This window comes from Emydura macquarii, unplaced genomic scaffold (assembly GCF_026122565.2).
Source record: "Emydura macquarii macquarii isolate MOO-44397 ecotype Brisbane River unplaced genomic scaffold, CSIRO-AGI_Emac_v2 contig_1386, whole genome shotgun sequence".
NCBI classification, from domain to species: domain Eukaryota; kingdom Metazoa; phylum Chordata; order Testudines; family Chelidae; genus Emydura; species Emydura macquarii.
The window spans coordinates 149033-173614 of NW_027131523.1; the positions used below are offsets into that span (position 1 = coordinate 149033).

General features: G+C 61.3%; 1 protein-coding gene across 1 annotated transcript; it reads left to right on the forward strand.

Annotated features, from left to right (window-relative positions):
• Nucleotides 1-5790: 5790 nt before the first annotated feature.
• TTYH1 (tweety family member 1) lies at nucleotides 5791-23092 on the forward strand. The gene is made up of 14 exons (XM_067552055.1): nucleotides 5791-6095; nucleotides 13107-13279; nucleotides 15419-15530; nucleotides 16115-16335; nucleotides 16543-16638; nucleotides 16947-17019; nucleotides 17269-17344; nucleotides 17459-17514; nucleotides 17750-17842; nucleotides 18385-18477; nucleotides 18592-18734; nucleotides 19367-19492; nucleotides 20435-20513; nucleotides 21755-23092. The coding sequence occupies exons 1-14, from the start codon at nucleotides 5970-5972 to the stop codon at nucleotides 21836-21838; spliced, it is 1551 nt and encodes a 516-aa protein (XP_067408156.1). The 5' UTR covers nucleotides 5791-5969; the 3' UTR covers nucleotides 21839-23092.
• Nucleotides 23093-24582: the final 1490 nt, after the last annotated feature.

The following is a 24582-nucleotide window of genomic DNA, read 5'->3' on the forward strand; positions in this document are numbered from 1 at the left end:
CCCTGGTCTCAGATCCCCCCACAGACACACTCCCTGGCTGTCTCTGATACTCACCGAGGAAGAGGATGGTGAGTGCAGATGCCATGATGGGGCAGCGAGGGGCCCCTCTGCGCTGCCACCAAGACCCCGATGCCCCGCTCCACCCAGCCCCGAATGAGGAACTCAGCTGGTGGCTGCACCTACAGGAAGCTGGCGATGTCTCATCTCTTCCTGCACCCTTCACATGTCGTCTCTAATCTGCCGGCCAAATTTATTGGAGCCAAAATAAGCAGACATCCCTGCAACGCCCAGGAAACCATGGGACCGTCAGCCTGGACAAGTGTCATGTAGCTCGCAGCCTGTCCTTGTCTCTGTGGGAAGGGGTACCCTAAATGTACCCTGCATCCTTGGGGAAGGTGCACCAGGCTGGGAGCCAGGAGATCACAGGATCTGGTCTTCAATCTTTGACTGACCACTGTTTCCATGCAGATCCCCCCCTTCCCCTTATTCCATTCTGGGTTGAAAACCAGCTAATGACTTACGTAGGTAAAATTAATACCTGATCATGCAATTACAGAATGGTGTCCTAATGCACATGTACAAGGGGCAGAGTAAAGGGTGTTTGGGAAACCTTAACTGTGGGATTTCCTGGTTCTGGAGGATTTGATGGTGCAGCTTTCCCTCTCAGCCTGCAAAACTGCGACACGAGCTGTGGCAGCATGAGAGGAGTGGGCGTAATGGGGAACGCCGGGTTTGCTGCCCCTTGTGCCAGTGCTGAGAGGGGACGCTGTAACGCCTGGTGCGAAGGGTCTTTTCTCAGCGCGTGAATTGAATAAACTAGATTCAGAAGAAAACGGGAGAAAGAGAAACTCCATCCTGTGCCCCTAATGAGTCACCGGCTGGGAAAGAACCAGGGACCTTCTAGTGCCCCCGCAGGGACCCGGTTAGTGGTTATGTGGCCAGGCCACTAGAGAAGGATGTGACACAGGCTCTGTTTCTCCAGCCATTGGCTAGAGGACAGAGTAGAAATCTGGGGCCCAGGAAGATTTGACTCTGTTCTGGGCTCTGGCAGGGGAGTGGGGACTAGTGGTTAGAGGTGTGGGGGGGAGCTGGACGCCAGGACTCCTGGTGTAACCGTCACGGTATCGCCCCTCAGGGCCGGGCCAGGGCTGCATTAAAAGTGCTTCAGCTGCCCGGCCAAACGGCCCCAAGGAGCCTCCTTCAATCTGCCCCTCGTCCCAAGGGCCCCACCCTGCTGCTCCCCGAGACGAGCAGCAGATTCACTCTGAAGCAGGGTCATTCCCAGCCCCCCAGCTGTCCCCCCCCCCCACTAATCTTCCAGCTTGCTGCCCCCTTTGGCCTATGTTGCCCCCCCACTTTCTACTCCCAGTCCCCTGACACACGCTCGGCCCCTCCTCCATTCTGCCCCCCTATGTCCCCTCCCAGGCCCCTGGCCTCTTCTCCCTCCCCCTGGCCTGTCTCCCCTCACAGCCCCCCACCAGCCGTGGCCGCCATCGCCCATTGCTGTCCCAGGGAAGGAAGCCCCTGGCAGCTCTCACTCAACATGGCCGCCCTTTGCCCCCTGCAGCCCTCGCCGGGCGGCCATGCTGCCCCCTGGCCAAGATGGCCGACACCTCGGCCTTGGGGGGGAACAACCCTGCCCCCATGGACTGTCGACATGGGACAGGGAATGTGGGGTTGGGGGGTGGGAGTCTGAGGGGAAAGAAAAGAAAATGGTGGACCCTGAGGCTGAGGGGCTGAGGAGGGGGCAGCGAGCGGGGAGGCTGCTGGGGGTAGAAATGGCAGCCCAGGGGGCACTGAGGGGCGCCAGCTCCCCCCTTGCTCCTAACACCCCCCAATAATCCTGCCGCCCGGCTCTGACCTTGTGGGGGGAGCCTGTCTGCCCTAAGATTCCTGCCCCCCATCCCAGCCCCTCCCCACTCAAACCCCCTCCTTGACACCCCCAATGAGGGGTTTATTCCGGCAACGCCCTGACCCCGGTTGCTGGGAAAATCCCCCAGGTTCGGGCGTCTCCCCGACGGCACCCAGATGCCAGTGACCATTCTTGGGGGGGGGCCAAGGAGCGAGCGGGGCCGGGCTGGGGCTGGCGTCACCACGGCTGTTGTTTGAGTCCGACCCCGTTTCCTCCCAGCTGTTATACTTGTAAAAGCAAAGACGAGCAGGATCTTATTCAGGGGGGACAAGGCAACATGCCGCGTTTATTGTACATGTGAGAATATCGCCCAGCCGGCACCTTCACGCCCGCATTCCTGCCCGAGCCGTTCTGCAGGCTGGTGTGATGGAATCACCAGCCCTTGTATGCGTTGCTCCAGCCAGACTGGGCGTGAGGAGGGAGCCGGGCCATGGTCGGTCGTGAATCCGATGCCCCAGATGACAATTGCAGAACGAGACCCAAAGTTTCACCCCGTCGTTTACACTTGCTGGCTCTCCGGGCTTCACGGGGTCACGCTGGCTCCAGGTTCATTGCGGGTACGCACGGCTATTCTCTGATTTCTCCACTTTGCTGTGGCTCCTTCCATATTCTAGGGTCGGTTATTTGCACTGTAGGGTCTTTGATGTGCTTTCTCCGGCCTTCAGGGTCCGGCTGGCACTCTGCATCTTTGCTCCCCGTTCTGCTGTCAGGTTTAGGTTGGGGCTTTTTATGCCCTGCTCGTACATCCCTCACTCACACACCCAGAGAGAATTCAGCAAGATGTGTTTAGGGTCTATAGTACAGGTATCAGGAAAGAATTCACTTCAAGAAACTAACACGCTGGAGTCGCTTATTCCCCACTAAACGGTGCCGGGCCGTTAGCGTAACAGTAAAGGGAAAATCTCTCTCTACCTCTGTCTCATGTATACAATAAAACAAGGCATCTGCATCAGACTCGTCTGCACAGCTCCTGGGGATGGGGAACAGAGGAGCAGCAAACCGAGGGAGTTTGCCTGGGAACTCTCCGAGCCCAGCCCAGGTGAGGGCTACTGGAGGGGAGCTGTGTTGTGTGAGTGGGTGAGTATCCGAGAGGCCATGTGTTTGGCTGGTGCACGTTACAGGAACGCTTTGACAGTTGACTGTGTGTGTGATTGTGTGAACTGGGCGTGCTTTGTTCCAGGTGGACCTTGAGTGGTTGATTGGAGAGTGAGGCTTGTGGGGGGGCAAACTGCTTCCAGCCGGCAGCCTTATAAGAAGCAGCCAGTTGTGAACCAACTCAGCTGTGAACAGAGGCCAGGCAAACAGAGGGAGTTTGCTTGGGAACTGTCTGAGACCAGCCCAGGTGAGAGCTGTTCAAGGGGAGCTGTGCTGTGCTGTGCTGTGTGTTGGAGGGGTGAGTATCTGAGAGACCATGTGTTGTTCAACATCTTCATCAATGATCTGGAGGATGGGGTAGATTGCACCCTCAGCAAGTTTGCGGATGACACTAAGCTGGGGGAGTGGTAGATACCCTGCAAGGTAGGGATAGGATACAGAGTGACCTAAACAAACTGGAGGATTGGGCCAAAAGAAATCTGATGAGGTTCAACAAGGACAAGTGCAGAGTCCTGCACTTAGGATGGAAGAATCCCATGCACAGCTACAGACTGGGGACCGACGAGCTGGGCAGCAGTTCTGCAGAAAAGGACCTGGGGGTGACAGTGGATAAGAAGCTGGATAGGAGTCAGCAGTGTGCCCTGGGTGCCAAGAAGGCTAATGGCATATTGGGCTGCATTAGGAGGAGCCGATCAAGGGAAGTGATCATTCCCCTCTATTCGGCACTGGGGAGGCCGCGTTTGGAGTATCGTGTCCAGTTTTGGGCCCCCCCCTACACTGCACTACAGTACACTGCCCATAAACCACCCCATCCTCGCAGCCCCTGGGAAATACCCAGCAGGGTGACCAGGACATTTCAGACCTGCCCAGGGCACTTCAGATTCTTATCTCAGCCCCCTGGGGTCAATCCGGAGTCACTCCAGAGTGCAATGAAGGCAATGCTGGGTTCTGATTTTATCCACCCCAGGGTCAATCTGGAATCACCCGACTGCATGAGGGCAGGGCTGGGTTCTGAACTCAGGTCCCGGATGTCAATCCAGAGTCACCCCAGAATGCAATGGGGGCAGGGCCCTGAATTCTGATCTCAGGGTCAATCCAGGGGGTTGATTTGAGTTTTGGGCGGAAGGTTCAGGGCTCAGCTCTTCTTTTTCCCCTTCCCCTTGCCTTCCTTAATGGTAACATGCCCCAGCCCCCACTGCCCCTCAGATACTCCAGTGGCCTGGAAAGGAGGCAGCGTGTTAGGGACCAAATCTCAGAGGAAATGAGTCCATTTTTCCCCTGACTGTCCAGGGTTCTCTCCGCCCCCGCTCCAATGGGCACACGCCCTGGCCTCACATCCTCCACCGGCGCACTCCCCGAGGAAGAGGATGGTGAGAGCAGACACCGCTGCCACCAACGCCTTGGTGCCCAGCTCTACTCAGCCCCGAATGAGGAACTGCGCCAAGGGACTCCAGCAGACAGTCCTGCCTCGTCTTCCCTCCCCCTCCCCCTCCCCCCGGCTAATTTCCAGGACAAATCTACCCAGCTCCCTGCAACACCCCGCAAACCACATCCTCTCCTGCGGTGGCCCATGGCCCTTGTGAGTGGCACACAGGACTAGTGGGGTTCCCCTTTCAGACGCCTACTGCAACTCGGACAATGCCAGGACCTCCTCCCCTAGGGCCAAGGGGCTGTGGGAAGGCAGTGGGTCTAGTGATTAGAGTGGGGGGCCTGGGAGCTAGGACTCCTGGGTTCTATCCCCATCCCTGGAAGGAAAGTGGGGACTAGTGGGTGCTGGGATTCGGGGGGGGGGGCGAATTAAAAACTGACCCAAGGAAATATTTTTCCCATGACATGTGATTGGCCGGTGGAACTCACTGCTACAAGATGTCACATAAGGCCAAGGACTTAGCGAATCCCAGGCCTCCAAAAATGCCCTTTTGCCACGGTGCTTTCATGAATGCCGACAGTGATGAGGGCAGCTGATTTGCTGGCACTGCTGCTGCCCGAGCGGATCAGCCTGTTTCTTTGTGATTCTCCGGTCGGTCGGTCGGTCGGGCTGTCTCCACCAGCCGTCTTTTCTCTTATACACAGATCGCAAGCTCCTCGGGGCAGCCACTGTTTTTTCGGCCTGTGTCTGTACAGCACCTAGCGCAGTGCAACCCTGCATGGCTAGCAGCTGATGCAAGGCAAATATCAGTAATAAATTATAAGAAGGAGCATGGGGAAGTTCGTGACTAGCTGGGAGACAGGGCTGCCCACACTGGTGAGGCAGTGAAGGGTTAATCCAAAGGGTCCTTGTGTGGGGGCAGACCAAACAGCTGGGAAATTATATCAGGCCACCACTGGGGGGGCGCTCTCCCCTTCCCCATACCTGCTTCTAATGAGCTGGGTCGTGAAGGGTTAATTTAAAGCATTCCCCCGTGGGCTGATTTAATTACTAGCTGGGACGTTCCCGGATGTCACCACCAGGCGATGCTGCATCCCCTATGGGTTGGGGAGCGAAGGGTTAATTTAAAGGGGGTCCCCTAAGGATGTGTGTGTGTGTAGGGGAGGGAGGGGGGTGAACGAATAGCTGGGAAGTTCCTTGATGTCACCACCAGGTGGCGCTGTATCCCCTATGGGCTGGGGAGCGAAGGGTTAATTTAAAGGGGGTCCCCTAAGGATGTGTGTGGGGGTGTGTGTGTGTAAATGAATAGCTGGGAAGTTCCTTGATGTCACCACCAGGTGGCGCTGCCCCTCTCACATAGCCCCCCCTCCCCAATCTCCCCAGCTGCATAATATTCCCCCCCCCCCCCCCCACCTCCGCTCGCTCACTCGTCCTCCATCTCTCTGCCCGCCAGGCGCCCCTGCGCCCACCCCGACCCCCAGCGCCATGGGCGGCCCGAGGCGGTGAGCCAGGGGGACCCAGGCGTCCGGGGAGAGCGTCCCCCCCCTCCCCACCCCGTGAAGCGAGCCCCCAGGGCAGGCAGGGGCCGGTGCCATGGGGACACCCCAGGGGTACCGGGCGTCGTGGTGGGTCTACTTGCTCCACCAGGTGCCCCGCACCAATTTCCAGTTCGAGGTGGTGGAGAGCAACTTTGCACCCCAGGACGGGGAGTACCAGCAGGTGAGGGGGGCGCCGGGCCGGGGGGGGGGCAGGCAGAAGGCGGATGAAAGGGCGGGGGAGAGATGGAGAGAAAGCAAAAAGGGAGGGATGGAGAAAAAGAGAGATGGAGGGAGCGAGATGGATAGAGGGGGAGAGCGCGGGTGTCGGAGGGACAGGGATGGATAGAAAGAGGAGAAGGACGGACAGAAGCGGACAGACCGGAGCGATGGGGGCAAAGAGAGGGAAGGAGAAAGGAAAGGGAGCGTGATTAGTGAGTGAGGGACCCACGGACGGCCGGACGGATGGGAGGGCAGAGGAGGTAAGAGAGCCGAGAAGGGGGCAGAGAGCAAGCCTGGGGGGGGGGGCACCTCTGGGGTCTGGCTGGGCAGCGGGGCCCGGGGGGGTGGAGGGTGAATCTCTCCTTGTCCTGGGAGCCACCTGTGTCGTGTGCTGGGGCGGCTGGGGCGGTCCGAGCCCACTTCAAACCTAAGTGTCCGAAGCGTCTCCCCTACGGGGGGGCGTGTGTGGGCATCTGTCTGTCCATCTATCCCCAGAGCTGTCTGTCCTCATGCACTCCTCTCTAGCCAGCCATCCTCATATTCACCCCATCCCCCTTCCGTGTCCCCATGCTCACCCCGCCATCCATCCCCTATCGGTCTATCCATCCGTCCTCTATCCCTCTGTCTATCTGTCCGTCCGTCCCCACCCCTCCATCCAGCTACCTTTTCAGCCCCGTTTCAAACACCACCACCACTGAGCCGGCGACTTTAGCTACATATATAATGACAGGAACGTGCTGCCCCCTCGCCCCCCAAAATCCCTTCCTGGGTATTTCTGAGCCACCCCCTAATTCCTCGGTCCCTGAACCTGTCACCTCCTCTCAATGGGGCTTGCAGGGAGACTGAGGCGCTATCTCCACCCGAGAGCAGGTCTCCATGTTCCTGGGGGGAGAATTTGACCCACGCGCCGGAGGGCCCGTCGTTTCGGCTTTATGTGTTAACGTCCGCTCCCATCTGGAATGATTCCTAGACGCCTAGATTGGCAGGGAACATTGGGCTCCTCCGTCTCTAAGCTCCTGCATATCCCGGGCCTAAGAGATTCCTGCACGGAGCCCCCAAACTAGGGGCAGAGAAAGAGGGGACGACACCACACCACAATGGAGCTGCTGCGCCCGGATCTCTTGCAGGAAGAGCCATGAGGAGGATCCAAGGCCGGGGGAACATGAGCATGGGGCATCCCGTGAAATTAAACAGCAAGGCGTCGTTGGCCTGTGGAACTCATTGCCACTAGGTAGTATAGGGGGCAGGACCGTAGCTGGGTAGAAGGGTTAGATGGGCACCAAGAATATCCAGAGTTCTTCTCAACAAGGATCAAGCAGGGCGATTAAACCTCAGGCTGCAGCCAAACTCGTAGCTACGAGATGAGGATGAAAACCGGGTGGACGCAGGTTCTCTCGCCTCTGCAGCTGCGGACCCCTTACACCTTCCTCTGAATCATCTGGGCGAGGTGCCCGAGCCAATGTGCCTCTAAAACCCACCTCGGTTTTCAGAACAGGTGGGACCCACGCCGGTCAGGGGTGGTCTAGATTTACTGGGAGACGGACTAATGAATGACCCCTCGAGGTCCCTTCCGGCCCCGCAGTTCTAGGATTCCACGTGGGGGAAAAGGACCGGAAGAGCTTGAATGCAATAATCTGAGGCCCGGTGGAAGTCCTAGAAGGACTCTTCAACACCCCCCCTCATCTGGTCACAGGTCGCGTGGTCCCACCCGGCCACCCCTGCCTTGAGCGCAAAAAGCTGTGGTCAACTCACGTCTTACCGCCCCCGGGAGGCGAAATTGTGGCGCGCCTCAAGCGGGCACAGTGGGAGGGCCTGAAATGCCCCTGGGATGGGGTGTCCACCCCACGCTAGTCCGGAAAGGGTGAATGAGGATAAGAAGGGACCAGTTACCTGGACAGACCCACAGGTGAGGGGAATTCGGGGACCTGAGAAACCCCCAACCGGGAGAGAGGCTGTGATGCGCACACCCAAGCCACGGAAGGGGGTGTTGGACCTGGAAGGAGTCGAGCCCTGGTCTACGCTGCAGAGCCTCTAAACGAAAACGTGACTCGCTCCCTGCACCGACTTCCCTCCACCTCCGCGAGAGGGGCGGCGCAGTAGTCGGCACGGTTCAGTCAATGCAGCCTCCGCGGGGACGCCGCGTCGCTTGCATCGGCAGGTGAATCGGTGCGAGCGCTCCCGGCGAGGCCGCGCCCTGCCAGCGCAAGGCGTGTAGCGTGGACGTGCAAAAGCGATTCGACCGCCGCGGGGGGCGTGGGCCGACGTAACTTAGCTCCACTTAATTCTGTCGTGTAGGCTCGCTGTAATTCCCAGAGCAGCCAGGAGGAGGCGCCGCAGCAGGTGAGTGGAGCCCAGGTGATCCCAGAAGGCCGCGGAGGAAGCTGTGGGGGGGACGAGGCCTTCTGGCCTCAAATCTGGTTATTGGTTAGAAGCACTTGCTCTGAGTGCGGGAGCGAGATGCCACCAGCCGGGCATCTGGATCAAGCTGAACCGGAAAATGGGCCTCTCGAATTGTGATACGAAGGTGTCCCCACAGAGGGAGCCGTTCTGGAACAGCGATGGCACATTCGACCTTGTTCCGGACTGGCATCTCCATGTAGACAAGCAAAGAGACTTGAGGCGCTCATTCGATTTGGCCCAGACAAGGGGTGGGACTTGCTCACGGTCTAGAAATCTGAAAGGCTGCAGGGCTGGAAGATAACAGGGTGCGGGCCCCTGCGATCGTTGGCCACATCATCGTATTGTCCCGTTCAGAAATGTATAAAGCTCCGTCTTCAAACCACTGAGGCTGTTCCAGAACCTCTCTCCTCCCATGGTTAGAAACTTTCTTCCAGGCTCAGTTTATTCATTTGTTCCTGAGCCAGCATTGTCCTGCGGCTTCAGTTCCCCATTTCCCTGCTCTTTGCCCCCCAGAAGCACCAGATCCCCTCTCAGCCTCCATTGGAAGCTAAAGACGCCAAACTCTTTTTCTCGTTAAAGGGATCGTCTGTTCTCTGGATCATCCTAGCAACTGGTCCAGTCTGGGCTCCTCGTCCTTGCCCGTGGGTGGCCAGAACTGGACATGGGGTCCCAAAAACACTAAAGTGAGATCAATCCGGACTAGAAATCTCTACGGTGCAAACTTTACCAGTGAGGATAATAAATCATCACAAGAACTCATCTAGGGATGAGGTGGATTCTCCGTTCCTTGGAGTCTGATCTACTGGAGGTTTTCTTCCATCCCGTTAGCATGATCAGATTAACTCAACAGAGTCGAAAGACCTTCTCAGCGTGCCTGGAGACCCATCATCGAAGACTTGTCCACGTACGGGCGTTGTCTCACTTCAGCTCTCCCGGGCTAGTCTGGTGGATACAGGAATGCTAGGTGCTTACACCTCTCTAGCTAGTCCTGTCCGGGAAAGGGAGCGTAGCCTAATGGAGAGAGCCCTGGACTGGGGTTAAGGAGACCGTATTCTGCTGGAGGACTGTATTCAGCTCACTGGGGATATTGACCCTGACGCCCTTTGAAAGGTGCTTGGAGATCTACCAGTGGGCTATTAAACCTCAGATTTCAGGCTTAAACCAAACTCTTAGCTATGAGATTAGGATGCAACCGGGGGCTTCTCAGACCTTCCTCTGGTAGGGAAAGTCCTACCTGGATTGTTTGATTATTATGCTGATCTATAACAAGCGACATCCCAGGGTAGACTGGGCATCTCTGATTGTCTGCCTTGGCCGCTTCTGGAGCCAAACTTTGACCCAACTCAACGCTTTCATAGCGAATTCAGCGTGTCCGTGCGCAGACTCAAACCAAAGTAACAAAGGAGCCGAGGCCCGGGGAACGTGAAGAGTGTGAATTAAAAAAAAACCAAATGAGCTGATCAAAAAGAAGATCAAGAGGTAACTTGATTGTGCGGGAGAAGTACCTTCCCGGGAAGGAAATCTCAGCTACTCCAGGGGCTTTGACCTACCAGCAGAAGAGGAACCAACGGCTGGAAGTTCAAGGCAGACGCTTTCCGAAGGGAAAGAAGGCACCGGTTTTGAACGGCGACTGGGGATCACCCATTGGCACCCGGGCAGCGGTGGACTCCGTCTCTCAATCAGCAGATCGGGACCAGATGCCTTTGTGGAAGGTGCTTGAATCAGACCTAAGTTCCCGGGCTCCGTGAAAGGGTGGGAAATTCAGTGGCCTGGGCCATGTGGGCGGTCAGGCTAGATGGCCCTGATGGTCCCAGGCGGATGTCAAGATCCAGGACTCTCAGTGGTGAGAAGAAGGCTGTCCCGGCTCAGCGAAGGGAGGTGGGAAAGGAGGGCTCTGCCCCCGTTTGGTTTCTGTGGGTGTCGTGGGCATGGCCGCGTCTGCAAATTAACAGGGTCGCTCGTTCCTAAGGACTCAGCGGGGCCGTTTGCCCAGCCCATTGGAAATAGGCCTTGACTCCAGTGGAGTGATGGTTGATCGACTCTCCTCCCCCCGCCCCACAGCTGGGGGTCTGGCCCCGGTGAGTCTGACGGCCATTGACCCGTCCCCCTGGCTGGGGGTCTGGCCCCATTGCCTGCGAAGGAGGGCTGGCCGATTCACGCCAGCCGGAGATCTAGCTCTGGGCAGATTAAGGCCAAATCCCGCCAGCCGCCCCCAATCCCGTGGGGGGGATTAGGAAACGCAAACATCAGAAATGCGGCTTTTTTTAAAACCAAATGCAAATTAGCTGGGGATTAACGTGTGTCAGGAGTCGGGTGTGTAACAGGGCGGGCGGCAACTGGTTTGTGATCTTAAATCCTGTCTGTCCGTCCCTCCCCACACACCCCTCTGTCCATCCATCCATCCATCCATCCATCCACACCCCTGTGTCTATCCATCCATCCATCCCCACACGCACCCCGCCAGCCAGCCGCAGAGCCCCCCCTTCCTTTCCAGGGAATCCATTCACTGCCCTTCCCTTCTCGAGGGACCAGCAGGGGGCCGGGCCTGGTCTCAGAACCAGGTTTACCAAAGGGTCTCAGCTGGGAGCTTTAATAACGGGGGGCAGATTCTGTAGCTCCCAGAAACTTCTGGTTGGGGGTGTGTGTGTGTGTGTGCAGGGGAGGGGGGCTGTTGGGGGTGCCAGGTATGAAGGGGGGATCCCAGCCTCGACTATAGCCAGTGTGTGATGGGGGGATGGTTCCCGTGCTGCTAGGAACAAGGCAGAGCTCTGACAAACTCATCACCTAGCGAGAGGCCACCGAATGGACCAGAGAACTGCCGTACGTGGCCAGAGAGAAGGTGGGGGATAGCTGGAGGGGGTGGGGGGCAGCTACTCTCAGATCCAGCGGGCGGGTGGGACGTGCTGCAGAGAGGCGCCCTGCCCGGAGGCGCGCCGGGGAAGTGAGGCCCATCGAAGCGGGCCGGCGGGTGAGCGCGTCCCCATAACCGCGGAGCCGTTTTACTGAGGGCAGCTTCGATTCCGGTTAGATGCTGCGGATGATTTTCACTGGAGGCCGGTTTGCTTTGGACGAATTACACGGGGGGGGGGGGGAGGAGGGAGGGCTGGGGGTCACTCGAGGACCCCGGAGCAGCCGGGCTCCCTGCAGGGAGTGGGCCAGGCTGGGGGGCGGGAGCCAGATTTCTTGGTGGTGCCCTTGGCAGCCGGAATAATGAGCCGAGCTCTGGATTCGCTGCTATCTGGGTCACTGGGGGCCCCCTGGCGCGACGGAGCCAGTGCCTCTGCCTCCGAGACGTGCACAGTGCAACCGCCCGCCCACCCGCCCATCCCCCCCCCACACCCCTCCATCCCCCCCACGCACCCCTCCAACCCTCTAGCCATCCAGCCCCACACGCCCTCTGTCTGTCCCCTTTCACACACATCTCCCTGTGCGCTAGGGACGTCCCGCGGCGCGTGGAGACAGAGTTGCCTTGGGCTGTTCTGGGAGGGGACCCTGGCCTGGCTGGGCCCGTGGGTCTGAGCTGGGAAGGTCAGGGGCTGGCCTGGGGGTCTGACGGCTCCCAGCAATGGGGTGCAGGGGGGATCCCGGATTTAGTTCCGTTCTCGTCCCTCCGGCCCCCTGGGTCCTAGTGAGGTTTAATGGGGGGGACGGTCGACCAGCTCCTGCTCCCGGCTGGGCCCCCAAATCCCCCACCGCTGGCTGGGACTGGGCCATAGCCCCATGGGGCCTCTGCCTGCCCCCCCGCCAGCTGCCAGGCTGAAGCTAATAACACTGGATGGTTTTTCCATCCCCATACATGCTCCTCTGTCTGTCTGTCTGTCCATCACCCCCCCCCCCCACACACACACACATACCTCCGTGTCCGTCCATCCATCCCTTCCCTTCGCACCCCTCGATAGCCAGCTAGGCCTGGGGGATGGATGGATGGATGGACGGACAGGGGGGTGTGTGGGGAGGGATGGACAGACAGACAGACGAGCTGCGTTTCTCTGACTGGTGGCAAACCCCGGGCGCTCTCCGGCAGAGGCAGGCTGGGAAATGTCTCTCAGCGCCCCCCCCCCCCCCACTCGCTGCCCCCGCCTGTCCTGCCCCCCACCCCCGCACGCTGCCAGCTGCTGTGGGGTGGGGGCCCCGGCCCGCGTGGATTTGAGGCTAAGCCTGGAGCAAACTGAGAGCAGCTGTAATTTGCTGGGCTGGGCGGGTGCCTGTGGGGGGACCGGGGGGGCTGGAGTGGGGGGGGAGAGATTGGTGCTGGCTGGGAGAAAAGCCACGGGGCTGGCCACACTTGGATCCACCCCACGGGCCTTAGGGGGCAGGGAATAGCCACAGCGCAGAGTGCCCCAGCCACTACCCTGACCCAGGAATATAGAAGAGAACCCAGGAGTCCTGGCTCCCAGCCCCCCCCGTTCTAAGCACTAGACCCCACTTCCCTCCCAGAGCTGGGGAGAGAACCCAGGAGTCCTGGGTCCCAGCCCACCCCGGCTGTAATCACTAGACCCCCATTCCCCTTCCAAGCTGAGTGGGGGGGGGCCCGTCTGTCGGCTGATCTGTGTCCGTCCATCCGTCCCCCCAGGCCCTGCTGCTCCTGGCCAGCGCCGCCGGGCTCTGCCTGGCCGTCAGCCTGGTTCTGATCTGCGTCTACCTGATCCGGTTCTGCTGCTGCGGCCCGGAGGACGAGGACGAGTCCAAGACGCAGCGGTTCTGCTGCGTCACCTGGAGCTGCGTGGCTGCCGTTGTGATTTGCTGGTAGGGACCCCGGGGCGGCGGGGGGGGAGGAGGGGGCTGGAGGTCAGAGCCCCACTCCTGTGTGTGTTCCTGGGGACCGAGGGGAGAGTGGTAGAGGGGGCTGGGGAATGTAGGCTGAGACCCCCGCAAACTCGCTTCATGGATGGTTCCAGCCAGGAGCCGGATCAGAGCCGGTGCCCCCTAGAGGGGAAAGGCCCCTGGCCCCACAGAGGAGCTGTCGGGGTTGGCATCTGTGCCCTCCCCCCACACAGACACACTCTCCCCCCCACCCCCTTCTTGTTCTCTGTCCTCCCCTCCCCCAGCAGCCGCCTCTGGGCCCGCCAGGCTCCCCATTGTCCCGGCTTTTATCTGGCACTGGCTGTCGGCGCCCCCCCCTCCCCGCCAGCTCCCACAAAGAGACACTTGTTCCCGGGAGCCGTGTCCCTTTTCTCTCTGGCCCCGGCCCCCTCCCGGGTCCCCAGGCGCCTTTGTCTCTTTTGTCTGCCCCCCCCCCCAACTTCACTGCCACGGGGGGGGGAGGCGGGGGGACTTCCCAGCCTCGCAGTCGAGCAGAAAGCCAGGTTCACGGGTTGAAAACTGCAGTTCCCCTCCCCACCCCCCTGCATCAGAGCTGGGGCGAGAAGCCAGCAGTCCCCTGCTCTAACCACTAGACCACACTCCCCGCCCAGAGCCAGGGATAGAACCCAGGAGTCCTGGCTCCCAGCCCCCCGGGTTAATTTAATCAAACTCTCCATTCTCCAGGCTGGGGTAAATGGGTCCCTTCCCCTCCCGCCTGTCCACATCCCAGCAGTGGGTGACCCGCCCCTCTTCACCCCCCCTTCCCTCGCCCGCCCCCTCCCCTCGCCGGGGTCGCTTGGGGTCGCTCGCAGCCTCCCTGAGAACCAAGCGGGCTGGGGGAGAAGGGCCCCATTGAGAGCCCGGCCCGGGGCCATTCAGAGAGTGGACAATGGGCCCCTCTGTGTGTGGGGACTGGGGAGGGGAGAGGGCAGCCGGGGGGGGGAGGGGGGAGAGCCCAATTCCCCTGGGCGCAGACCCAGGCCGACTCCAGAGCAACCCGGCTCAGAGCCGGCAGCCGGGGAGGGACCAAACCCCAGAGCTCCTGACAGGCAGCTGGCTCTGGAGGGGAGTGGGGACTAGTGGTTAGAGCAGGGGGGGTGGGGCTGGGAGCCAGGACTCCTGGGCTCGGTGATGGGGAAAGAGACTGGCAGGCAGCCCCCCCCCCCCCCCCCACATCACTCCTGCCCTCCAAGGAAGGGGCCTCATTAGCATGACAATGGGGCTGCCTCCCTCACGGGGAGGGGGCGGTTGCCATGGCAGTGGGATTTGGGGAGTCAGCCGGCTTCAGTCACAGAAAGATGGAAGGGGGGTGGGAGGGCGGGGTTCAGTGGGGATGCGGGGGAGGGAGGGAGGGATGAGGGGGTGGGGGGGTGGAGGGAGGGCTTCAAGGGGGGAACAGAGGCGTATGAGGGGGACAGAGGGGTAAGAGGGGGTGGGGATGGGGGGCTATAAAGGGGAGGGGGATGGGGTGGTATGGGGGGGGGCTGATCAGCAGCTGCTTCCCCGGAGATGCGGGCGTGTCTCCGATGCCTGGCCGTCTGTCTTGTCACCCACTGGGCTGTAATTATCCCCTCAGCATCCTGCTTGGGGGGGGCACAATGTGTGGGGGGGCAGGTCTGGCTGTCAGAAGCCAGCGGCTTCCGGGGGAGGGGGAGACGCAGTGACAACTGGATGGGCCAGTGGGTGTGATGCGGGGGGGGGGGACTATCAGGGTGGCTGGGCCCAGGTCCCCCCTCAGTTGCCCCCCCCACACCATCCCCCCCCCACTTTGCTATGCTAAGAAGCTTATGGGTCTTTATCCATCATCCCCTCCTGTCCAGCCCCCCCCACCCTCAGCCTATGTCCCCTTCTCTCCCCCCCCAGCAGCTGAACCCTCCCCCACTGGGGATCGTGGGACCCGGGGGGACCCCTGGAGCCTCTCTATACCCCCAAGGGCCGGGGTAACCCTCCCTACCCCACTTGTATTCCCTGGGGGCTGGGGTGGGATGCCCTAGGGGGGCTGGATCTCCTGTGGGATGGGGCTGCGGGTCCAGGACTCCCCCCCCCGCCAGATGCTGACACCCCCTTGTGTCGTCCCCCCAGTGCAGGAATCGGCATCGGCTTCTACGGGAACAGCGAGACCAACGATGGGGTGGGGCAGGCCACGGCCGCGCTGCTCAACGCCAACCTCACGCTGAGGGCCACCGACGTGCTGGTGAGTCCCCCCCCACCCCTCCCCACTGCACCCCTGGACCCCCCCCCCAACGTCAGCCCGCACGCTGCACGGCGCAGACGTCCCCCACTCCCCACTGCCCCCAAACCTGCCAGAGACCCCCTCTACCCCGTGCCACGCTGACCAAGGGGGCCCCCCCGCCCTGGGCCATGTCCCCCAGTACGTGTGGGGGGGGGGCACCGCACCAATGGGGCGGGAGGTGAGTGAGTGGGCCTGTGGTAACACGTGAGCGCGGGGGCGGGACGACCCAGGGTGAACGGGTGTGCGAGACGTGAGCCTGGGGGGGGGCCACGTGTGTGGGGCACGCGTGTGGGGGGCACAGCCCGCTGGCCGTGTGTGGGGGAGGAACGGCGGTGGGACTGGCCTGGTGCACACGCGTGGGGGGCCTGATGGTGAACTTGGGGGGGGGGATCCCACGTGGGGGAGGCGTGACCGTGGCGTGAGGGCAGCCCGCACGTGGGGGGGGAGGCGTGTCAGCGGCCCACGAGGGGGGGGCAGGCGTCATGGCAGCACACGCGTGTCGGTGGGGGGGGCCTCTGACCCGTGCCCCTCTTCCCCCCCCCCAGGTGTGGCAGACTCTGGGGCTGCTGTCGGGAGCCGTGGGGGGGGACCTGACGCGGCTGGAGGAGGCGCTGGCCCCCCGCACCGACCTGGTGGCCGTCGTGCGCAACACCCGCCGTCAGGCCGAGGCCGTGGCCCAGACCCTGGGGGGCCTCCCCGTCTGGGGCGAGCTGGGGGGCAGCCCCAGCCAACTGGCCCATGGCCTGGCCTTCCTGGAGGACTACAGGTGAGACCGGGGGGGGGGGGGGCGGCAGGGAGAGATGTCGGGGGGCGGATATCATGGGGGTGCCAGGGTCCCGAGAGCTGGGCTCCCCCCTCATTCCCCCCAGGTGGCTGGTGGGGGCGGTGGAGGTAGCTGGGGGGCTCGGCTCACACGTGACTGGTGTGGGGCAGGGAAGCCAGGGGGGCTGGGCTCACACCTCTCCCCCCCCAGGTGGCTGGCCTACATCCTCCTGCTGCTGCTGGACCTGGTGATCTGTCTCTTCACCCTGCTGGGGCTGGCCAAGCAGATGAAGTGGCTGGTGGTCGTGTGAGTCGGGGGGATGCCGGTGGGGTGGGGGTGGGGGAACCTGCACTCACTGGACCCTGAGCCCTCCACAGCCCCCGATTTTCCCTTCACCACCCCCCCAGAGCGCCCCGTGGTCCCACCTCATCACAGCCCCCATCCTGGGAGTGGAGCTGGGTGGCGGGGATCAGAGGGGAGTGCGGTGCAGTGGTTAGAGCAGGGGGCTGGGAGCCAGGACTCCTGGGTTCTCTCCCTGGCTCGGGGAGGGGAGGGGCTGAGTGGGGCCTTTCCCAGATGCTGATTCTAGTGTCTCTCTCCCCCCCCTCCTCCAGAATGTCGGTGATGAGTTTCCTCGTTCTCATCCTCAGCTGGGGCTCCATGGGGCTGGAGACGGCAGCAGCGGTGGTGAGTGCAGGGCTGCGGGGAGGGGTACTGGGGCTCAACCCCCTCCTCTCCGGGAGATCGCTGCCTCCTGGGGCTGTGGGGGGGGGTGGATTGAGGGGTACCAGCAGAGCCTGCGGGGGGAGCCCAGCCCTGGGCATCCCCCATGTGTTCAGACTTGTCTCTTAGCTGGTTCCTTGTCTCTTCTCCACCCCCTGGTACTGGACCAGTCACAATAACTTGGGCATTTCCCCCTCTCCCCTGCCCGACCAGGGACTCAGCGATTTCTGCTCTGACCCGGATGGCTATGTCCTGAACATGACCCAGGACAAGACAGAACTCAGCCCAGGTAGGCACTCGAGGCCGGACGCCGGGCTAGATGGGCCCTGGGGTCTGGTCCGGATGGGACGCCAGGCTGGATGGAAACATGAATAACCTCTTCCTTCCCTCCCCCTCCGGGCAGAAATCATCCTGTACTATCTCACCTGCAGCCAGGACGTCCCGAACCCCTTCCAACAGGTGAGACCCGCAACGACTCACCCATGAATCGAGATGGCAAGGGCTCAGCCCTGTGTCGGGGGGTGGGGGAGGGACACGCCAGCACCGCCAGCAGAGAGGCCTGGGCTGTGGAGTCTGAGCTCCCTGAATTGCCCTTGTACCTTGGGGGCTGAGTGGGGGGGTCAAGGGCCTGTACCCCCACTTCCATCTGCTCCCCACAATCCTGCTCTCGCCCCCCCCCCCTCCTCCCCTGCAGAGGCTGACCACGTCGCAACGGGCGCTCTCCAGCATCCACTCCCAGCTGCATGGCCTGGAGAGAGAAGCTATCCCACAATTCCCTGCGGCAGAGGTCAGTGCAGTCTAGTGGTTAGAGCTGGGGCTGGGAGCCAGGACGCCTGGGTTCTATCCCCGGCCCTGGGAGGGAAGGGGGAGGCTAGTGGTTGAGGGGGGGGGATGGGAGCCAGGACGCCTGGGTTCTATCCCCGGTTCTGGGAGGGGAGTGGGGTCTAGTGGTTAGAGCCGGGGGGGATGGGAGCCAGGACGCCTGGGTTCTATCCCTGGTTGTGGGAGGGGTTGGGGGGCTGGCGGTTAGATCCGGGGGAGGGGGGATGGGAGCCAGGACGCCTGGGTTCTATCCCCGGCTCGGGGAGGGGAATGGGATCTAGTGGTTAGAGCCGGGGGGGGATGGGAGCCAGGACGCCTGGGTTCTCTATCCCCGGCTCGGGGAGGGGAGTGGGGTCTAGTGGTTGGAGCAGGGGGGGATGGGAGCCAGGACGCCTGGGTTCCATCCCCGGTTCTGGGAGGGGTTGGGGGGCTGGTGGTTAGATCCGGGGGGGGGGGGGGATGGGAGCCAGGACGCCTGGGTTCCATCCCTCTCCCTCTCTCCACCAGAGGAACCTGGGCTCTGTGCAGGGCACCCTGAACACCACGGAGAGCAACTTCCACCAGCTGGTCGCTCTGCTCAACTGCAGGGGGCTTCACAAGGTACCAGCCCCTCCCCGCCCCCCGGGGGGTGGGAGCGTCCCTCTGCCGGGCCCCCTTCTTGCAGGGCTCCCCACCCCCTCCCCCCGGCGGCCGGTGACGCAGTCTCTCCCCCAGGACTACGTGGACGCGCTCAAGGGGCTCTGCTACGACGGCATGGAGGGGCTGCTCTTCCTGGGGCTCTTCTCCCTCCTCTCGGCCTTCGCCTTCACCACGGCCGTCTGCAGCCTGCCCCGCGCCTGGGAGAGCTTCCACAGCAGGTGGGCGGGGCCAGGCGCTGGGGGGGCGGGGCCTCGGAGCAGTGGCCTGAGGGGCAGCCAGGGGGTGGGGAGGAGCTGGGGATGGGGGCGGGGCACCTCTGGGGAGTGGGTGGGGCTTCCTGTGGTGGGCGGGACCGCTCGCAGTGGGGGGATGGGGCGTCTGGAGCAGTGGGTGGAGCCTCTTAAAGTGAGGGGAGTCGGGGGGGGGGGGTTGTGGCAGGGGCGGGGCGGATGTGGTGGGGCGGGGCGTCTGGGTGGGCGGGGCGTCTGCCTGGGGTGGGGTGTCTGGGGGGCGGGGTCAGACATGGTGGGGGTGGGGCAGCAGGGTAAGGGGGGTGGGGTCAGAGAGTTTGGGGGGACACAGGGACAGTGGCAGCGGGGGCAGGGCATCCGGGGGTGAGGGGGCCAGTCATGGAGGAGCATCTGGTGGGGGCTGGGCTGGGCATGTCTTGGTGGGGCAGGATGTCTGGGGGGGTGGGGCCAGGTGAAGCCAGTCATGGCAGGGGGCGGGGCATCCGGGTAGGGGCAGGGCTTGTTATGGCTGTGGGCGGGGCTTCTGGGGGCGAGGACCAGTCGCAAGGAGGGTATCATCAACCAGCCCTCTCCACACCAACCCCCTCTCCGGCCGGCAGGGACGCGGCATACGAGGACGCGGAGGACGACGACCCCTTCCCCCCCCCGGCACGTAGCCCCCCGCCCCGCTCCAGCCTGCGCCTCTCGGCCCCGCCCATTTCCAACGCCCCCGTCTCACAGTACATGTGAGTACGCCCCCCCCCCGCCCTCCACTGGCACCAGCCACCCCCCCCCCCACGGGCCGGGATTGCGGCCAGGGGCTGAGCTGGGGACCAGCGGGGGCTGAGCATCCGTCCCGTGCTCCCCCCTGTGTCTGCCCTGCCCCACCAGCCAGCTGGGCCCACTGTGCTTCTCTGTCCACACTGCACCTGTCTCTCCGTCTGTCCGCCCACTCATCTATCTGTCCATCCCCATTGCAACCCTCCACCTGTCCCGCCATCCATCCATCCACCTCCACGTCCCCTCCCTCCATTCCATCTATCCCTTCTTCTCCGTCTGTCCGTCCTCATCTCCCTCCACCCTCCGTCCTTTCCCCCGGCTTCCCCTGGCCCTGGAACAGCCCCGTCTCAGCCGCTCGCCCCTTTAGTGGAGCTGGACCCCCAGCCTTTCTGGGACTTGGGGGTCAGGTGCCCCAGAGCTGAGCTGGGCCTGGTGCTGACGGGGGCCTCCTCCATATTGCCCCCTGTCCTGCCTTGCTGGATGGGGGGGACAGTCCAGGGACCCCCGCCCCAAACCATCAGTGGGCCCGGGGTGCACTCTGCCCCGATCCCCTGGGGTGAGCTCGAAGGGTTAATTATAACAATACCACCTAGTGGGAGACAGGCCTGTTCAGGCCAGATCAGACCTGCGGGCCATCTAGCCCAGTATCCCGGCTGGCATCTCTTAAACAGATTCCTGCCCCCCCACATTCAACCGAGACATCCAGCCTGACCCGGTTCCCACCCCGCAATCCCCAGTGGGCAGCCCTAGATTCGCCATCCAAGCCCTTGGCACGGCTCTGCAGAGACTCTGGGGGGGCTGGGGGTAGAGCGATGTCACACACCCCCTCGATCGGGGGCCCAGCTCTTGGGGAGGGGCGGGCCAGGATTCGCACCCCCGGCTAGCGCCCATCTCGCTCTCCTCGGCAGGAATCAAAGCGGTTTGTTCAGTGGCAATCGTCGATATGAGAACGTGCCCCTCCTCGACCGGCACTCCCCGCCCCCCTCGGTAAGTTGCTGTCCGCCCCCCGACCTGTACCCCCCTCTCCCGGGGGAGTGGGCAGTATTGTCCCTGACAGGATCCCCGGGGTGCAACCTGGAACTGTAGGTCTGCTGTGCTTCCTTAACTCTCCAGCCTGGTTCGTGTCTCACAAAGTTGCGCCGGTGACAAGAAGCCAAATGGCCTGAATTCTCCCTGAGCCACTCAGGGACCCTAAGCGAGGGGTGCCAGCCCCTCACCCCAGCCTCGCACCCCAGACATACCCCGTCCTGCGCTGCTGAAGGCTGCCTGGGACAGGGCAAGCTTGTTAATTAGTTCACCACTCTGACAAAAGGCGAGGGGACGGGCACCGGCCCTTGTCAGCTGTGGCTGAGATTCCCCAAGCACGTTGACCAAAACCACCCGGTTGTAGGTGAAATATCAAACAGGAGGCAGATTCTAAGGGCTCGTCTATACTGGCACTCATGCCGGCAAAGCTTTTCTCGCTCAGAAAAAAACACCCCGCTGAGCGACATAAATTTTGCCGGCACACGCGTCAGTGGAGACGCGGCGTAAGTGGTTCTAAGGAGCGGGCGTAGGGATCAGAGTGGGTTACCTAAGAAATGAAAACAGAAACGCACTCGAAATTCTAACTTTAAACAGCCTAGGCTAAGATTCGAATCAAGCATCTCTCGGCCCCGCCGATGCTCCCAGTTCCCCAATACTCAGACTGGGCTCGCGTCCAGCCTGGGACCAGTCTCCCCGGTTCAAAGTCTTTATCTTCCAGATGATCTTCCAGGTGTTGAGATGGGGAGGGGAGGGAGGGCGGTGGCGGGGAGAAACCAAGTCACTGTCCCTCTTTGATACTTTCTTCCAGCTGCTAATCAGATGGTTGCTGTGAGGTGGGGGGGGGGTCAGGCCACCCCCCAGCAGCCAGGCAGGCCCCCATTGCATCCGTGCTCTCTGGGAGAGGTCATTCTCCTTGATGAGCCATCAACGCCTGTCTGGCCCTTCCTTGTTGCATTTCAGTAACACACACACACACACGACAACGCGGGTGGCGCACACAATCCAACAGGCTGTTCACGCTCAGCCGCTCCAGATTTTTCCAGTGATACATCACTCAGCCTCCTGTGTACCCAACATGTCAATCCTGTCCCCGTGGGGAATATGGGGACTCCAGAGGGCTACTTTGGGGTGTGGAGTGTCACATCGTCCCCTCCCGCCCCCCCATGCAAGGGCAGATCTAACCCCCATCTCTCTCCCCCCAGTACTCCCCCAGCATGCAGGCATCTTACGTCGGCGCCAGCCAAGAGGAACCGGGCCCCCGATACCGAATGGACTTCCCGACCTAGCACCTGACCCGTGGCCCTCACCCCGACTAACATATGGACCGGCTGCCCTGCCCCCCTGCTCTGAGCGCGGCTGGGCCCAACAGAACCAACCGGGGGGGTGGGAGGAGAGAAACCGGAGCTGCCCCCCCATCAGGGCTGCCTCCTCCTGACCCGTCCCTCCATCTGTCTGGGTTTGATAGCAGGGGACCATGCCCCCGAGAAGGGGGGGCTGGAGGAGGAGGGTTCCCCCATAAGAATCCTGGGGGGGGAAACAGGGGAAGGCAAAAGAACGAATGGAGGGGTGGAAGAATGAGCATGAGAGGGCTGAAAGGATGAATAGAGCCGTGGAAGAATGAGTGCGGGCGGCTGAATGGAGGGAGAGTGAAAGGGAAGGAAAGAACAAGGGAATATGAATGAATGAATGAAGTGAAAGGGGAAAGAATGGAGAAATTAAAGAGAATGAATGAATGAACGAAAAGAGCGGAAAGAAAACATTAAGGAGAACGAATGAGTGGGGAAAAAAAGAATGAAGAGAGAATGAAAGAAGGAAAAAAGTGAAGACAGCAAAAAAAAGTGAAAGGAGGAGAAAAGAATGAAAGGCTAGAAAGAAAGAGCAAAAGGGGGAAAAAGGAACGAATGAATGAATGAATGAGTGAATGAGTGAGTGGGAAAAGAACAAATGAAAGAATGAGAGAACGAGAAGTCTGACTGAACTGAAAGAAAGAATGAATGAGAGAGAGAGAAGGAATGAAGCGTGGGAAAAAGAGCGAAAGAACGCGGGAAAGAAAGGCTGAAAAGCTAGAAAAGGAGCTAAAGGAGGAATGAACGAGCGAAAGACAGCGTGGGAAAAGAAAGAGCGAAAGGAGGAATGAGTGAAAAAGAACAACTGAAGAGGCACCCATCGAAAAACACGAAAGAAAGAACGAGAGAGAGAGAGAACAGATGGAAGAGCGAAGGAATGAGCGAGCCAGGGAGCAAGAATGAGAGAACGGCGGACAGACAGACGGACAGATGGATGAACGATCCCGGCAGCAACGGGGCCCGGCCAGCCCTGGGGACCCAGCCCCAATTAACGTCTAACCCCCCCCACCCCCGCCGTCAGGGGGCCAGCCCACGACCCCCAGGCTGTAGAGCAACCTGTAGGCAGAGGAGAGAGGTGACTGACGTGAGCTTGGGGGGAGGACCCCTCCCGCCGTCCCAATTAGCGCCTCGGCCACTAACGAGCCTTCGATCCAGCGGAACGAGAAATAAAAGGGAAACTTTATTTTAAAGGGAGCGACGTGCACGCTGTGATTTGCTTCTTCTCTAGGGGGTGCTGGCAGGGGACTGTCTGGTGGGGGGGGGGTGGCAAGGAATGGGCCATGGGGCCTTCCCTTTCTAGGGGGCACCGGCTCCCATCCAGCCCCAGGTGAAATGAGCTCAGCCAGTCTCAGCTCAGTCCCCCGTCAGGCCCGTCTGCATCATGACTGACACAAATGGGGCGTCAGGACCGAGCATGAAGGGACCATGGAGCCTGAACTCCCCTCTGCCCCCTAGTGGGACCACCCATGGGGCGGGAGGATGGGGAGGATGGTCCCTGCTGTTAATGCTCTGTATCTCATGGAGGGTGAGAAGGGGTCTGCGCCAGGAGCTTGTGTGGTGGTGTGATATGCCTCAGGAGAGACCCTGCAAAAACAAACCAGAATTAACAGCATCCTGAGGCCAGGGCAGGGCAGCTATTCCTAGCGTCGGTGAGGGGTCCCCGTATTACTAGCTTCCACGCCCCACCCAAGAGGAGCCACATCCCAGCACCGGGTGAGGGGTCCCTGTGTAACCAGCTCCCACGTTCCACCCCAGAAGGGCTGCATTTTCACGCTGGGCAAGTGGGCCCCATATAATCAGCCCCAGCTTCACACTCCAAAGGGGCCGTGTCTCTGCTCCGGGCAAGGGGTCCCTGTATAACCACCCCCCATCATTCTGTCCTGGGTTATTATTCTGCAAGCTGGTTTCTCAGGCGTGAATCCTCTCAGCCCCTTGCCTGGCCCATGGCTCCCAAGCCCCGGCACCTCCCACAGGGCTGAAGCTCCGAGGCCCAGATCGTAGGACATGCCGGTGGAAAGCCTCTGGCAGTCCGGATTTGGCCCATGGGCCTCCTGCTGACTACTCCTAGCGTAATCCATCCATGTCCCCAAGAGGCAGTAGTGATATCAACAGGAGAAGCTCTCCCATTGACATAGCACTGTCTCCTCTGGGGGTTAGATCAGAACCTACATTGCTCAGGGGTGTGACTTGTTCACACCTTGTTGTACGGATACCAGTCTGTAGCGTAGACCTGGCCAGCGAAAAACGGCCTTGTCTTCAGCTGATTTTTATTTCCTTCCAGGAGTCAGGCTGATGAGGACGAGCCTGTTGGCACGTAGCCTCTCCATGGGTGTGCCGGGGCAATTAGCAACGTCTTTGTGTCGTGATGACTCAGTTTCCCGAGCCTGGGTGGTGGGCAGGAGACCAGGGTCAAAGTTTCAGAGCAAACATTTTTTACAGCCCGGAAGCCAAAACTCAGGGGAGGAAGAAATTGGAAGTGAGATAAAGGCAGGCGGCCGCCTGGCATAACATCGACACATGTCTTACCAGCCCCCCACCCAGCTGAGCCATCCCAACCCCCAGGAGTGCTGGACGGGGTCTCCAGCAACAAGTTGGTCAGTGCTCAGCTGAGGCCTAAAGCCTCGGGAAAGGCTGGCACCTGCTCGGCCACCCTCACACAGAGGCGTCCTGACTCCCAGCCCTCC

Coding starts and splice junctions, on each gene's coding strand:
- TTYH1 (XM_067552055.1), top strand. CDS start 5,970: ATGGGGACACCCCAGGGGTACCGGGCGTCGTGGTGGGTCTACTTGCTC. Junction 6,096..13,106: donor AGGACGGGGAGTACCAGCAG/GTGAGGGGGGCG, acceptor CCGTCCCCCCAG/GCCCTGCTGCTCCTGGCCAG. Junction 17,020..17,268: donor TGGAGACGGCAGCAGCGGTG/GTGAGTGCAGGG, acceptor CTGCCCGACCAG/GGACTCAGCGATTTCTGCTC.